At 40.8% G+C, this 13,002-nt stretch overlaps 1 protein-coding gene across 4 annotated transcripts; it reads left to right on the forward strand.

Annotated features, from left to right (window-relative positions):
• Positions 1-797: 797 nt before the first annotated feature.
• On the forward strand, positions 798-10,195 carry rnaseh2a (ribonuclease H2, subunit A). Of its 4 annotated transcripts, none has more exons than XM_061771481.1 (9): positions 798-921; positions 1,101-1,232; positions 2,163-2,234; positions 2,992-3,118; positions 3,201-3,288; positions 4,468-4,605; positions 5,477-5,564; positions 6,164-6,287; positions 7,417-10,195. In XM_061771481.1, exons 2-9 carry the CDS (start codon positions 1,106-1,108, stop codon positions 7,571-7,573), a joined length of 921 nt encoding a protein of 306 aa, XP_061627465.1. In that variant the 5' UTR covers positions 798-921; positions 1,101-1,105; the 3' UTR covers positions 7,574-10,195. The 4 variants fall into 4 exon arrangements, 3 of the variants coding, with proteins under 3 accessions (XP_061627465.1, XP_061627464.1, XP_061627463.1); XR_009788240.1 differs by lacking the exon at positions 798-921 and having other exon boundaries at positions 1,040-1,232; positions 7,417-8,846; positions 9,570-10,195; XM_061771480.1 differs by lacking the exon at positions 798-921 and having other exon boundaries at positions 1,040-1,232; positions 7,417-7,592; positions 8,296-10,195.
• The last annotated feature ends 2,807 nt before the right edge of the window (positions 10,196-13,002 follow it).

The following is a 13,002-nucleotide window of genomic DNA, read 5'->3' on the forward strand; positions in this document are numbered from 1 at the left end:
TTGATGTCGGTTTTTGACGCAGTGCCGCCTGAGGGATCGAAGGTCACGGGCATTGAATGTTGGTTTTCGGCCTTGCCGCTTACATGCAGTGATTTCTCCAGATTCTCTTGAACCCTTTGATGATATTATGGACAGTAGATGATGAAATCTCTAAATTCCTTGCAATTGTACGTTGAGGAAAATTGTCCTTAAACTGTTGGACTATTTTCTCGCGCACTTGTTCACAATGAGGTGAACCTCGCCCCATCTTTGCTTGTGAATGACTGAGCAATTCAGGGAAGCTCCTTTCCCACCCGATCATGGCACCCACCTGTTCCCAATGAGCCTGTTCACCTCTGGGATGTTCCGAACAGGTGTTTGATGAGCATTCCTCAACTTGCCACCTGTCCCAGATTTTTGGGAACGTGTTGCAGCTATAAAAGTTAAAAGGTAAGGATGATTTGCTAAAAACAATAAAGTTGATCAGTTTGAACATTAAATATCTTGTCTTTGTAGTGTATTCAATTGAATATAGGTTGAACATGATTTGCAAATCATTGTATTCTGTTTTTATTTAGGTTTAACACAATGTCCCAACTTCATTGGAATTGGGGTTGTATAATGGGAGTTTTTATCACTTCACTCAGTGGACAAATTAAATTGTATTGAATCCAAAACACGTTTTTTTTTGTCTTAATTATGTTTCCTATTGTGGCTGTAGTTTGTAGTGATCTAAATCGGAATGATGTAAAAACTACAACAATAAACGAATGTGAACTATAGAGTACTCACAGGGAGTTGTACTTTCAGGCTGCATGTTCCACTCCAGGCCATGATGTGGCAGTATAACACATTTGCTGTTGACGCGAGTGACTTCACTGTGAGGCGCGAATTCGCCGCAAAAATAATCAATATCCAAGTTTGGAAAATCTGTCCCGTAAGGTAAGACTTCATAAACTCGGGTGATAATAGACACGCCTGGTGTCGTCTTACATTGACTGGAATCACCGTTGAAGTGCTAAACGTCGTTAACATGCTGCAACATGTTTGTTAGCAACATTAGCCGTCCAGCATAGCATTTTCGCTAACCCGTTGCTCATGGGAAATGGCCTCTCGGGCAGCCGTCATGGATACCAGCGCCTTCGACGCGGATAATTCTGTCAGCTGCCGGCTGGCCTCCATCATCCCCGACATCTGTAAGACTGAAGACTGCTGCCTGGGCATCGACGAAGCGGGCAGGGGACCGGTGCTAGGTATGCCTGGTTGCCTTTTAATCTGCTCATTTTAGTCAACAGTATTTTGCATGATTACGCTTTCAACAGTTATTAGAATTGCTCCATTATGAAACCAATATCACATTATCTATCCATTCTCTAGCGTGTTTGTCCTCATTAGGTATGTGGAGAAAAAAAAAAATCGAGTTGCTCCAATTTAAAAGAAACTCTCGGAAAAGCATTTGAAATAACATCAGAATTACTGAGATATCTTTAGTAGTGAGGAAATTACTAACTTGTTAATATCTATATCTAATGCTTTTTTTTTTATTTTTAAATAAAAGTTTAGGAGCCTTTATGACTGTTCCGAGTTTGGCTGCCACCATGATGATGATAGGCAATATGTTTTGTCTTATTAAGAATTTTTTTTCTGTAAACTTAGAATTCCCAGTTCTCAATTTGACATTTTTCCAAAATGTCTTTACTTAGAGTTAGGGTTAACCCTAAGTAAAAACATCTAACTGGAAAAACAACAACTAGGTTTTCATTGAAAAGCTAGTTTTTTGTTTTTTTAGTTTTGCTTTTAGACCTCCCCACAGTTCAGCCAGCAAAGGCGTGGAACAGCTATCTGGCAGTAAATGGCCACCGCATCATCAGCGTTCTTCTCATAGCTACATTTGGGTTCCTTTTAGGGGGAAAAAAACAGGGTTTACCCTGGACTGGTGGCCGGGCTTCAATGAACCTATGTTTTCGGAATGTTTGTGGAAGCCGGAGTACACAGAAAACACACATTAGTAAACGTTAGTTTGAAACCATATACGTCTCACCTTTTTGCTCGTAGTAGAGCTGATGCTCATAATGCAAAACTGTATGGCATTGTTGCACACTTAAAAACAGTTAAATAATTGACTTTGTTATTGTGCTTTTTAAAAAAAAAAATAATATATATATATTTTTTTTTTTATCCAGGTCCAATGGTTTATGGAATATGCTTTTGTCCCATTTCCAAAAAGGAGGATCTTAAGAGCTTGAACGTGGCAGGTAATGTCTTCTGCTACTGATGCTGCCTTGAGAGCAATTGCACTTTATTTTATTTTTTTTATTATTCGGCAAATAAAGTCAGTTTTATTCATATAGCATCAATTCACAACAGAGGTTATCTCAAGGTACTTTTCATTTGGAGCAGGACTAAAACCATGCTCCTCACACATTAAGAAAAAATCTGCCAACAGATGAATCTGCGGGTGCCAAACCGTGAATATGCAGGTGTCCACTGTATAAATGTTATTACTACTACTAAATTCATCTTAGCAGATGTGAGTGTTGCCATTGGTAGCTGCGTTTCTAGAAGCACCTTAGACAGTTGAAATTGCAAATGGGAACCCCCCTCAGGGGCATACAAAACAAACGCATGTGAAGTATAGAGATTCAGATAGTTTCGGCTGCAAGTTAAACAATTGGATTCTTTGTCGACAAGTTAAGGGTTGTATTGCTTTAGTGTTAAAAGTGGGCATGTTTACACTTCAGGATGCTAAATTGTGACTTAAACTACTGCCTGTACAGCTATAAAAAGTTTTATGATGTGACAGATTGATCCTAGCGCAGATTTGTATTTTTATTATGGTTATTATACTAAATAATATAATAAATAATAATTCTTATTTATATTATTATTACAATTATTTCCCAGCATCATGGAACGGATTGTTTTCGACATTAGACTAGAGTCTCCGTTGCACTAATTCAGCTACCCATCGTACCTATAATTACATCATGTTTATTTCGTATCCCTCTCTAGATTCAAAAACTCTATCGGAGGCAGAAAGAGAGAATCTATTCCAACAATTGGACGATTCCAAAGGTTATGTGGGCTGGGCCCTGCGTATTCTCTCCCCCAACACTATCTCCACCAGTATGTTACAGAGGTGTGCTTGTCGGATGCAGTGCAATGCGTGTGTACTTGTTGTGTGTACGTCACTGTTCTGACAGCATGTCTGCTTTTGGCAGGACAAAATGCAACCTGAACACCATGTCACATGACACAGCCATTGGTTTAGTTCAGTTTGCACTGGACAGCGGCGTACAGCTCAAAGAGGTATGCGAATGCAAATATGAGGACTCATATTGTGCAGTGGAACATCCCAAATGTGGTACAGCTCGGCGTTCGGCCGTATTGTTGTGTCTCAAAAGTCCAACAATACACGGAGTTCAAATTGTCGTCATTTGTGAGTTGTGACATCAGACAATGTTGTGAGACTTCAGCTCAGTGAGCATCAAAAGGGCATGCCAAGAGTGTTTTTAATTTTCTACGTCTTTTATGCAACCGCCACAGATGCGTACCTGTGATGGTAACCATAGAATCAGAATAAGACTTATTACAACATAACAGTGTCTGGCTGCTCAGTACAATATGAGAGATACAATTTGCATACAATAAAAATCAATTAAGTACACAATTTACCAAGCAGATGCTAACATAAAACGTGTCTACAACACAACCTTTAATTTCCACAGTGGCTATAAAAGGCCACTGGTTGAAAACACCTTTGGTTCCCTTGCCATTACATTTCTTCTAAGATGTATTCGAAAGGAGTTTTAGTAGTTTTATTAGTTTTACTTGAAATTTGTTTTATGTGACAGTGTTTAACTTCCCTTGAAACTTACATGACTTGTCAAGAAAGTTAAAATGTTATTCCAAACATTGCCTGTACAGTTAATAAAGTTTTATAAATGTAACAGTTTAAGCCTGGAACAAATGACAGTGAACGTGGGACATGGGGAAATAGGGACTGGGCCCTGCCGTGAATAGCAAAAAAAAATCTGCAAATATTTGACGCCCCCCAGCCCTAAAAGGGATTTGTAATTTTGTATTGATGCCACAGCATAGCATGTTATTTAAGCGACTGTATTTGGTAGTCCAATTTTTTGACACCAACAAACCCCCTTTACAGGAGGCTCATCAACAGTATTAGCTAGCATACTAGCCTAAATAGCATGCTAGCACAAACTGATGTGACATCACAAATGGGCAAACAAATATGCACACTAGCACTTTACACAAACGGTATTGAATCATTCAACTCATCTTTTGGCATTAATCACAGTAATTAAAATGTATGTTATTTCCTACGGAAATGTTTGTTTTAAAATTAGAATAATGGAAGTCGATCAGCATCCTGGAACAGATTGTGTTTGACTTAAGAGGTTCCACTGTACACTGAAAGGCAAAAATTCGAATACGAACGGTCTCGAACGTTGCCGTCCTTCTCTGCAGGTGTTTGTGGACACGGTCGGCCCTGCCGAGAAGTACGAGGAGAAGCTCTCCAAGCTGTTCCCGGGCATCGACGTCACAGTCAGGCCAAAAGCCGACTCCCTCTTCCCCATCGTCAGCGCAGCCAGTATCTGTGCAAAGGTCAGTCCCGCTGCAATAAGCTGTTACACCCTCGTGACCTTTTCTTGCATTCTACTTGGTTGACTGCAGGTCCAGTTCGCTGCTAATATTGTAATAACTCTACACTCTCTTGTCTTGTCAAATTTTCTCATCTCCCATTAAATGATTGTTAATTGCCTTTACATCTTTTAATGCGTACTACAAAACTTCACACATTTGTGTAATTGGCCATGCTGAATTCGATTTTGAACTTATTTCTTATGAACCTGCTCATTTAAAGGACTTAATCAGCAAACATTATGCCAAAAAATGGTCAAGTAACAAAAAGTCTTAACGGGATTTTTTTTCAATATGGAAAATAATGACGCTAAGCTATTCAAATTTTCACATAATATATAAGCCTATGATGTAATTTTAAAAAATTCAAAATGTCAGCATCAGTTCCCACGGCAACAGGAAGTCTAATAGAATTAATATTTTTCATTAATTTGTGAGAAGAGTGGTGGTGCTAGTAAAATGGTCCTGTATTTTAGACATCTTTTTTTTCTCTTGAATTGATTTCTTATGGAGTTGTTTGAAGTGCTCGTTTTAAGTTTTTTCGAAAATTCCACAAAGATGGCGGCCACTTGTCACGTTGCTAATTGGAGTGCAACAGTATATTATTTTTCAGTAATAATGACGATGATTTTTAATTAGGCGGACTTTCATTATTATTTTTTTACACTGCACCAAGCAGTGTTGGCTTTTTCCTCCATTTTTGTTGATTCAAGGTTAAAGTTTCTTTAGAGGAGCGTGGAACAAATTCCATCATGTGATAGTTTATTTGGTGGCCTTCTTTAGGAATGCAGGTTTAAATATTAATGTCTGCATTTCATTTCATGTGGCTGGTCAGGTGGCCCGAGACCATGTTGTGAAAAACTGGAACTTTTCCGAGGACCTGGGAGACGTGGATCCCGAATACGGATCAGGATACCCGAATGGTAAAGAATGGCTGACTTGATGTATGGCCTTAATGGTTTCATAATTAACTACTGATCAAGTGTTTGCAAAACGTTTTTCATGCTCATAAACCTAAAAGGATTTGTGCGATATATCGACACCATTTTTTCCCCCGTGTTTTGTTTATGGAAAATGTATACATGCATTAATCAACATCAGAAGAGATGCTAGCACCAGATTTAGCAGGAAGTTCATTTCCATCTGTAGCCCACTTAACTGTTAGATTTTCCTCGTAGCTACTGAGGGAATCCTGTAGTGTATTTTCCTCTGCTAAGTATAAAGCTTGCGCCGATCGGGATTTCTTTTTTTCATTCACTTCCTTTACAGCTCAGCACACAGAGCCAACATGGCATCAATCTATCGACTTGTAAACAGTGTCCATCCACGACTATATTCTTCTTCAACATCTCTTATCTACTTACTCCTTTTACATTTGGAGAGAAAAGATCACAGAAAATTGCCATTAGTTCCATGTCATTTTAAGGAAAAACAGTGTACTATATTGGGATATATGTCATTATCGGGATACAAAATAACCTGTATGTGGATATAAATTTTTGTCCGTATCGCACACCTCTAGACCCAAAGACCAAAGCGTGGCTCTTGAAGTACTTGGACCCAGTGTTTGGCTACCCCCAGTTTGTGCGCTTTAGCTGGAGCACAGCCCAAACCTTGATTGACAGCAAGGCTGCGACTGTCCACTGGTAAGTGATTTGGACATTTTTGGACTTCAAGGAGACATGCATTATTTTCCTCCCTAATTTACAAAAGTTCCCAGGTGTCTTAATAGCATGTCTGCTTTCATCAAAATACACCAAGGATCCAGAATAGCAGCACAGCCTTTTTTTTTTTTTTGCATCACTGAAATGAGCCTGTTTTGAGAGGGCAGTCATGTCTCATGGAAATGAGCTCAGCTACAGTTGTCCAATGCTGAGTACAGCTTTTTGTTGCCATGGTGACAAGCGAGGGTTTGGCTACTTGTTAAGCCTAAAATTCTAAAGAAAAAAAGTGAGTGCAAACTACAAAACAGCATCTGTAGTTTCACTTGTGGAGGCAACATTTCTTCGCAAGGACGCCACTTAGCTTTCAATTAGTATATGGCGCATGCACAAATTACCGCTTGACCACATTGACAACTTCACCAAACAGTCAATCGCTTATTTGAAACTATCGTTGTTAGCTAATGTTAATCTGGGCATCCAGCAAAACTCAATGCAGCTTTGCTTACCTTTTGGCTTTGACATGTTAGTTTTTCAGACCGTGTCGTCCGGCTTGAAGGTGGTAGATCTTTGCCCAGCCTCGCTGCCAAGTATTGGGTGGAGAAACTGTGTAGATGCGGTGTTACGTGAAGTAGCCGCACTTCACAAACCGGCGAAATTCAGAACGGTTTGCTCGCAGACACACTCGGTCTTTTGTAGACACTCTTTTCTTTATATACAAGCAATTAAAAAGTCTGTTTTTCTTAATATTTCTTTGACTGCGTAGGATCATTCAGAGATGTAAAGCACATGATTTATTTATCAGAATTAAAAGGAGATTTACTGTGTTCTTGCCCTTGGTGGTATACAGCAGCCCATAAAATGAGCAAAAATATGTATTAGCGGAGACTGATTAAAACCATAAAGACCTAACTGGCTATTCCCATGTCTATGAAGATAAAAAGGAAGGCAAAAACGCTTTAAAAATTAGCTTTGGTTTGCTTTAAAGATTTACATCGCCTAATGTGTGAAAGCCACAATCTCTTTGATATCTGGCGCAAAACACTTGACCTGAGGAGATGAGCGCTTATCACAGTGTGAAAAATCACACTCGTGTTCTTCAATCTCTCCTCAGGGACGATGACGAGGAGGACGGCGAGAAGGCGGCGCAGCGGCTGGCCAACAGGTCCATGCTGTCCTACTTCGGCGCGCCAGGTGGCGTCAACAACCAAACGCAGCAGACGCACCGCTTCTTCACGGAGCGGAGGCTGAAGAGTATGGACGCGCTCTGAGGACTGGCATGTCCGTACTGTGAGTTGCTTGTACGCGCACACAAGCAGCAGTGCAAGGACGAATATCTTTTTGTTTGATACATACCTGTTTCAGTCAATGTATTTTATAAAATGTATTTTATAAAATGTATGCAGAGTCTTTGTTTGGACATGAGAGGGGTAAAGAGATGTGGCAGGGTTGCAAAAGGTATTATTTTAATCGGAATTGTGCTCTCTAGTGGCAGTATAGAAAACTACAATCGTGTGGTTAAGCCTTGTTTTACGTGGCTGAAGTCCACATTAGTTAACTGAATTAAAGACACACAAAAATTCCTCCTAACACTTATGGAAGGTTATAGTATATAAGGTTGGATGGTATTTTATGAAATTTGTTTGCCAACACATGCAAAAAAAAAAAAAAATGGATAAGAACACATGATTGGTAGAAACTTGCAGTCAACAACATTGCTTCAATTAAATAGGGCCTTAAAATTTGAGTCAAATAATAAAATTCGGAAACAAGTTCCTAGTTAAAGAAATTAAAAGAAGCATTTAAAGCCAGCTTTAGGCTGTCATATGTGTGACAGAATTCACATAGTAAAGACATTTACATCTTTGACATGAGTTTTGCTCTTCTGTCCTCGCACAAGCACAAAAATCACATCTATTGTGTTTGTGTATTTACACAAATTTAAAAGATGAGGCATGACGATATGATGACATACGGTTCGCTTCTTTGCAAGGTGTCAAGGCCTTGGCGCTGGTCTTGAGACGGATGGCAATTTTTGCAGCCATCCCATGCAGTCGCAGTTCTGAAGTGACAGCTCTGCCTCTCCTTGTGTCCACACCCGCCAATGAAGACAGCATCAGTATGATAACAGATCACGTCAGCGACTAAAAAGATGCAGCGTCCACCTGCAGGCTGTGGTCAGTTGTCATTGGGTTTGTGCCGAGACTCCTGGATCTTTTTCCCACAGTTCATAGCCAGAGTGGACACGGCGAAGGAGGACAGGATGATAATGGAGCTCCCCACAAAATGAGACGAAGCCCCTCTGGTGGTCGCTCTCAAGGCTTTCTTGGAGAATGTCTCCCGGTCGAAGGCTGCGGTGGCGGTCGGGGCAGTGGCTTCCATAGCTGCTTCACGTTCACAAGCTGTCCTGATGTGTGATGCGAGGCAGGAGGACAACACCTTGCTGACTTGAATGTGTCCAGTCCCGTCTGATTCATTCCCCTGATCCCTTCCTCTACGTCCATTTATAACCTCCCCTGCTTTGAGTCTCATCCCTCTTAAGAGGTCAGTTCTTCTCCTGCGTCAATGGGATTAAAAATAGTTAGCATATCCGCTGAGGCCTAAGGTGGCGAATGCTTGCTGAGCCAAAGTTTCATGTAATGACAGCAGTTCCAACTTTCGTGCACTTTTAGAGGTATATTTTTTCAAGGAAATGTTAGTTTGGGGGCATTTAAATTTGGAGAAGTTATAGTTGTCCGAACACATGGACAGATTGCTCATTCTGTAGCCAAATAAAACATCTAAAATATAATCAAGGAGCTTGCTTTCTCCAAATATTCAAGCAGGAAGACCAACAAGGGCCAAGTGTACACAAGGTGAAGTCAACAGGTTTGAGCCGCAAGCTGCTAGCTTGTTTGCGTTGGCATTGGTCAGCATTAGGGAATGATTCACTTTGGAATATTGTTAGCGTTTGTCAACATGGAATGTTTGTTCATCCCAGGGAAGAGGTTGTTGGTACCCTTCTGTTAAAGAACGAAAAACCCACAATGCTTACTAAAGTAACTTGGAACTAATGAGAGTGGAATTTGACCAAATGCATATTGACACGCCACAAGGCTTCTTGGAGAATGTCCTTTGAACAGATGAGACAAAAATGGAGCTTTTGCCAAGTCGCATCAGCTGTATGTTTACAGACGCGAAAATGAAACGACAAAGAATAAAACGCTGTACTTGCTGTGCAATATTATGATATGATATATTATGTTCTGACCTGGGGATGCTTCACAGCATCCAGCACTGCGCGTCTTGACTCTCCAGTGTACGACGAAATCTCAAAAGTCCATCAAGACATTCTGGAGAGAATTGTGCTGCATGCTGTCAGAAATCCCGGTCTCTGCTATTGGTAATCTGTCCTCCCAACAGCATCAAGACCCAAAACAAAGCTGAAGACCACCCACGAGTGGCTTACAACAAAACATTGGACTATTCTGAAGTGGCCGTCTTTAAACATTGTTCTAAATCTCATTGAACATCTGTGGAAGGAGTTGAAACATGCAGTCGAGAGAAGAAGCCCTTAAAACCTGAAACCGCTGGATCAGTTTTCTCACAAATAGTGGGCCAACATAGCTGTTGATAGGTCCTCAAATATTATTGAGAGACCTGTTTGAGTGGCTGGAAAAGTTGCGTGATAACCATCGTACAGTATTTGTCGAGGAAACTGGTCATTGTTCATGAAATGTTCATTTAGCAATACATCATCTATTTTTGTTCTTTAAGATGCTGAGGTCACCGTTCATTTAATTAAATTTTTGTTCCGTTTAAAAAGCCATGTTATTTATTTGCATAAAATGTCTGCACTGTTCAGAATGCCCTTTCAGTCAGTATTGTGCAAATAAAAATATTGTGGAAAGTCATCCTTAGTTCTGGATGTTTATTGTAAGACAGGAATGTACTGTACACAATGAGTTACACAATATATAGCTGCAACTGGAACACATTGTTCACATGTTTTTAATGACGCCACCTATTAAATTTCTTTGTGTAATTTCAATGTATGGTTTGGAATGATTGGCTGCGCATCTCATTTAACCGGTAGATAACTAATTATACCCATCAAATAGATCCTTTTTATCGAAGTAGCAAATACCAGTTCACGCAGTGTCAGCAGGTCTGTAATCCCTCAGCTTGTTACACACAGTCCTAGTTTCTTTTCAGGGCGTCTCTTTAACGACACTAATTGGATTGTGCTAGTTCTACTCCTACAATTGACACAGAAAGCCTCCATGAAAGACTGCGCATGTGCTGGTGACTCACGCAATGCTGGGATAACCGCCAGCCCCCCCCCCACCCTCAAGTTACATCATCATCAAAACATTTCTACCGTGCTTACCAGTAACCGTCATAATAAATAATCAACCACAACGTCTGATCCTTCAGCATGTTGGTGCGTTTTAACATTCTGCGTACGTTGTATCGCCTTGCCACATGGTGTCCCCATTCTCCCAAAATGAACTGACCAGGAGAGTTTAGAAATTCAGTACATGGCTGGAAGAGAGCAAAGCATGTTTATGGAATGTGGGAGGAAGCTTTAGTACCCGGAGAAATCCCATGCTAGCACAGCGAGAACACCCAGGAAGGCGAGAGGAGAGTTCGGAACCCGAAACCCAGAACTGTGAGGCAGATGTACTAACCACTAGGGTCCCACCGAGACAAACCTCTCAATCAATCCATTAATCAAGCCTTTAGTTCTCCCTGAGTGTTAATTCATCTTAGCAAGCCATTTAGGACAGTTGTATGCTTCCAACCTTGTGGGAACTGTTTGGGGAAAACATTTTCTCTTGCCAGTGGATAAAATAAGGCCCAGTTTGACCACAAACACCTTTTAATAAACTGAACTAGTCAACATGTCTCTGGTTCCAACATCGGTGACCTCTGAGTGAAAATTCCACAGGCTGCAAAGGGGAGAAGCGTTACATCTTCGTCTCAATTTTCCCCTTTCCTGCATGTGTATGTGTCCAAATACTTTAGTCCTGCATAATTCATTTCCACTGACGGTCACTTTGTAGAGTCGTTCTGAACACAGTCAACTAGTTTGCAGTTGTGGGTCAACAGAAACGAGCTCCTTTCTTGAATGCTATCGCTTATTTCACCTAGGAATAAATAAGTCAAACGTTTGGGCATATGCAAGTGAAAATGTAATTAGCTAAGATGTTTCCATTTGTGCATAAAGCGGTGGAAAATAGCGGCAAAACACATGACTACATTATGTTGTTATGAGGCAGTTCGGTATAATGCCTGTCTGTGGTGGTGGTGGGGGGGAAATAGATGTTAATGATGTGTCGGCCAACAAAGAACAACAATACGCACACTAGAGAAACAATTTTTGTAATTAGGGATTGGCACCAAAAAGTTCTGTTTTTTTAATGTTGTGTCTAAGCAGTGTCTACATTTGGAGAACTACTTGAGTAACATAGCAACAGCTTTATGATATGATGTTGACAGCAAACAGATATAAATTATGTAAGGAACAAATACATTTTTCAATCATTGCATGTTCTCCCCGTGCCTGCGTGGGTTTTCTCCGGGCACTCCGGTTTCCTCCCACATCCCAAAAATTAATTGGAGACTCTAAAATTGCCCGTAGGTGTGACTGTGAGTGCGAATGGTTGTTTGTTTGTATGTGCCCTGCGATTGGCTGGCAACCAGTTCAGGGTGTACCCCGCCTCCTGCCCGATGACTCCAGCACGCCCGCGACCCTAGTGAGGAGAAGCGACTCAGAAAATGGATGGATGGATGTTTGAACCACTTACACTACCCTAAGAATGATTATACAGTCCCAACTATCACTCCATGTCAAGTCACTACCACAGTTTAAAAGCCACTTAACCCTTCATGCCGCTTATAGATCACTCGGCCTGTTGAACTCACCTTACCTCACTTCTACTCTGCATCCCTGACAGCTCTATGCATGTATGACTGCTGATTGCGTGTTGTTTTATTTAGAGGTGTCTCTCTGCAGAGAGCAGGCTTTTAGCGCTGCCGCAGTCTGACCCACTTGTACGCAGACAGAAACGAGGAGGAGAGAAGGAAGGATGCAGAGGTTTCGATGACGGAGGCATTCAGAGATGGGGTTATGACAAAAGGGAGATGTTGAACTTGTTAAGTAATAGGTGTCTTGTCACAGCAGAACATACTGTGGGTAAAGTGTGTATGATTTTTGCCGATATCGGATCGGACCAATATCGGTATCGACCAAAATATCGGTATTGGATCGGAAGTGAAAATTTGGATTGGGACATCCCGAGTGCTAATTAAGAGTTTTAGCAGACATTCTGGGCAATAATTATTGCATAGAAAATGCTTTGTTCCAACAATGCACAGCAAACGTATCTGCTGTTTTGTTAATACAATTTATACGCGGGTCCAAGTCTCCTCCCACTGTACAAAATTATTTTCATAGACGATTTTCAGACTGCACAGTCCTGATGGATGACTCGCATCTGAATGAGCCAACAGCATTCAGCATTCAAGGGCACTGAGAGTGAATTTTATTGTTTCTGTGCGATTTTCATATTTAACTGGGGATCTTATGAATAACGTCAACGTCTCATGATACAATAAAAACCCATTCCAGCCAAAACAGAACCCCACTGAAATGATTGACCGGTTTCCATTTATATGTTCTTTTAACTGCCTATGCTAGCTAGCATTTAATGTACAA

The sequence above is a fragment of the Phyllopteryx taeniolatus genome, chromosome 4, assembly GCF_024500385.1.
Source record: "Phyllopteryx taeniolatus isolate TA_2022b chromosome 4, UOR_Ptae_1.2, whole genome shotgun sequence".
NCBI classification, from domain to species: domain Eukaryota; kingdom Metazoa; phylum Chordata; class Actinopteri; order Syngnathiformes; family Syngnathidae; genus Phyllopteryx; species Phyllopteryx taeniolatus.

Coding starts and splice junctions, on each gene's coding strand:
- rnaseh2a (XM_061771479.1), top strand. CDS start 1,085: ATGGCCTCTCGGGCAGCCGTCATGGATACCAGCGCCTTCGACGCGGAT. Junction 3,289..4,467: donor GCGGCGTACAGCTCAAAGAG/GTATGCGAATGC, acceptor CCTTCTCTGCAG/GTGTTTGTGGACACGGTCGG. Junction 4,606..5,476: donor CAGCCAGTATCTGTGCAAAG/GTCAGTCCCGCT, acceptor GTGGCTGGTCAG/GTGGCCCGAGACCATGTTGT.